Source organism: Octopus bimaculoides, chromosome 8 (assembly GCF_001194135.2).
Source record: "Octopus bimaculoides isolate UCB-OBI-ISO-001 chromosome 8, ASM119413v2, whole genome shotgun sequence".
NCBI classification, from domain to species: Eukaryota; Metazoa; Mollusca; class Cephalopoda; order Octopoda; family Octopodidae; genus Octopus; species Octopus bimaculoides.
The window spans coordinates 72,424,592-72,427,082 of NC_068988.1; the positions used below are offsets into that span (position 1 = coordinate 72,424,592).

At 37.5% G+C, this 2,491-nt stretch overlaps 1 protein-coding gene across 2 annotated transcripts in view; it reads right to left on the minus strand.

Annotated features, from left to right (window-relative positions):
• The window catches only part of LOC106872647 (integrin beta-3), an 82,904-nt gene that overhangs the window by 3,734 nt on the left and 76,679 nt on the right, over window positions 1-2,491 (minus strand). For both annotated transcript variants that reach the window (XM_014919709.2, XM_014919708.2), the window contains one exon: window positions 411-524. In XM_014919709.2, coding sequence (XP_014775195.1) covers window positions 411-524 — 114 coding nt within the window. The remainder of the gene's footprint in view (window positions 1-410; window positions 525-2,491) is intronic.

The following is a 2,491-nucleotide window of genomic DNA, read 5'->3' on the forward strand; positions in this document are numbered from 1 at the left end:
GTGTGTATGTGTGTGTGTGTGTGTGTGTGTGTGTGTGTGTGTGTGCGTGTGTGTGTGCGTGCGTGCGTGCTGTATGTGCCAAAGAAAGTTATTTTATGGGATTCTTTCATTTGAAGCTGCAAAGTTGTCAATTCGATCATATGACCGATCCCATATGATCAGCCATATTTTATGTCCATTGTACTGAAAGTTATTTACAATTACGATATGTGTAAAAAACAAAAGTATTGCAACGTAAATAACTGACCAAAAAATGAATCAAAAGTATTACTAGGTTTATGTAAAATACGTATACCATAGTATTTGTAAAAAGAGTACAACTTACCAAATATAAAAACAAGTTAGTGCATGTAAAATTGTTTCCAATAAAAACATTCAACGGTACCAAATATAAGTTCCCTTCAGCTTACCTTTGTTTTTCTGAACTTTCAGAAGTTGATATTGCCCTTTAAAATAGTATGAGAAATATATCTCGCAGTTAATGTTAGCTGGGTATCTACAAAACTCTTCTCCGGGTATTCCAGCTGCAAAAGAAGGAATGACTTGATTATGTTTGTAGTTTAAGTTCAGGTTGATAAGAATTTGCAGTGACTTGGACAAATCTCATTCGCAAAGACAAAGGTTCAGTTGAAAACAATTATTACTCCCGTATCCTTGTAAAAACTGATAGATAGACAGACAGACAGACAGACAGACAGATAGATAGATAGATAATTAGATAAACAGACAGACAGATAGATAGATAGATAGATAGATAGATAGATAGATAGATAGATAGATAGATAGATAGATAGATAGGTAGGTAGGTACAGGAGTTGGACAAAATAATGGAAACACCAAGCATCATAGCATCATAATTTTGAAATATCTATAAAACTGTTAACAGCTAGTTTATTTTTATGCTTTTTGATTTATTATTTGTGTTGCTTATTATGTTTTGCTAAAATTGCTGTTTCTTTTTAGATATCATCAGAAAAGGTAATTAAAATTCATTAAAATGACAAATCTATCGAACTTTCAAAGAGCTCAAATTGTTGGTGCTCATATGGCAGGCGCTAGCGTAACGAAAACAGTCGAAATGTTTGGTGTATCAAGAAGTACTATCTCGAAAGTAATGACAGCCTTTGAGAAAGAGGGAAACAAAACTCCGGAAGAAAACCAAAACTTTCAGATAGGAATCGTTGGACTCTTATGCAAATTGTTAGAAAGGATCACAAAAGTACAGCTGCCAGAATTACTGAAGAGCTTAACGACTACCTCGAGAATCCAGTTTCCACAAAAACTGTTCGCCGGGAGCTGCACAAAGCCGGGAGGGCTGAAATCAGAAATCTACTACTTTCAAAAGCAAGCGTTGTAAAGCGTTTAGAATGGAGTAAAAAAACTACAGAATTGGTCCCCAGAGCAGTGGAAGAATGTTATTTTCTTGGACGAGTCATCCTTTACCTTATTTCCGACCACCGGTCGAGTATACGTGTGGAGACAGCCAAAAGAAGCATTTGACCCAGACTGCCTTCTTCCAACTGTTAAACATGGAGGAGCATCTGTGATGAACTGGTGGGCTATATCTTGGAAATCCACTGGCCCATGGTTTGCCTTCATGGCAGAATTAATAGCGAAGACCATTTAAGCATTTTATCTGATCAAATTCATCCTATGGTTGCGGAACTGTTTCCGGGGGATGCGCAATCTTTCAGGATGATAATGCACCAATTCACACAGCTAAAGTTGTTACTGAATGGCACGAGGAACATTCTAGTGAAGTTGAACATCTTATCTGGTCACCACAGTCCCCAGATCTAAATATTATTGAACATTTATGGTGCATTTTAGAAAAACACGTAAGGAGTCGATATCCTCCACCATCATTACTATAAGAACTGGAGACTGTTTTAGCTGAAGAACGGAAACAATTCAAACTTTGTACGAATCTATACCTCGTATAACTCAAGCTGTAATTACTGCTAAAGGCGGTCCTACCCCATATTAAAATAAATGTTTGAAATTTTAAGGGGTCTCCATTATTTTGTCCAACCCCTGTAGATAGATAGAGAGAGAGAGAGAGAGAGGGAGGGAGAGAGAGAGAGAGAGAGAGAGAGAGAGAGAGAGAGAGAGAGATGTTATTTTTTACTCGGCAGAAACTTACAAAAGTGACTCAAGACTCGCGAGAGGCGCACGGAAATTTTCACACTTTCGTCACTTTTCTTGCTTTCTGCCTTCTATCTCTTCTACTGAATATATGCGTGTGTATGTGTTTGTGTGTGTGTGTTTGTGTATGTTTGTGTGTGTGTGTGCGTGAATTAAATTGCTTGGGATACCTACTGGTAGCATGTAATCGAGTACAATTTGCTGTCTGATCGGCTTGTCGATGACTAAACTGACAAACCCTTCAAGTTTACCACTTACAGTAACATTGTATGTGGCAGGCGTTTTAAACTCCATTAAAATATGCACGTTATATATACGTGTGTGTGTGTGTGTGTGTGTGTGTGTG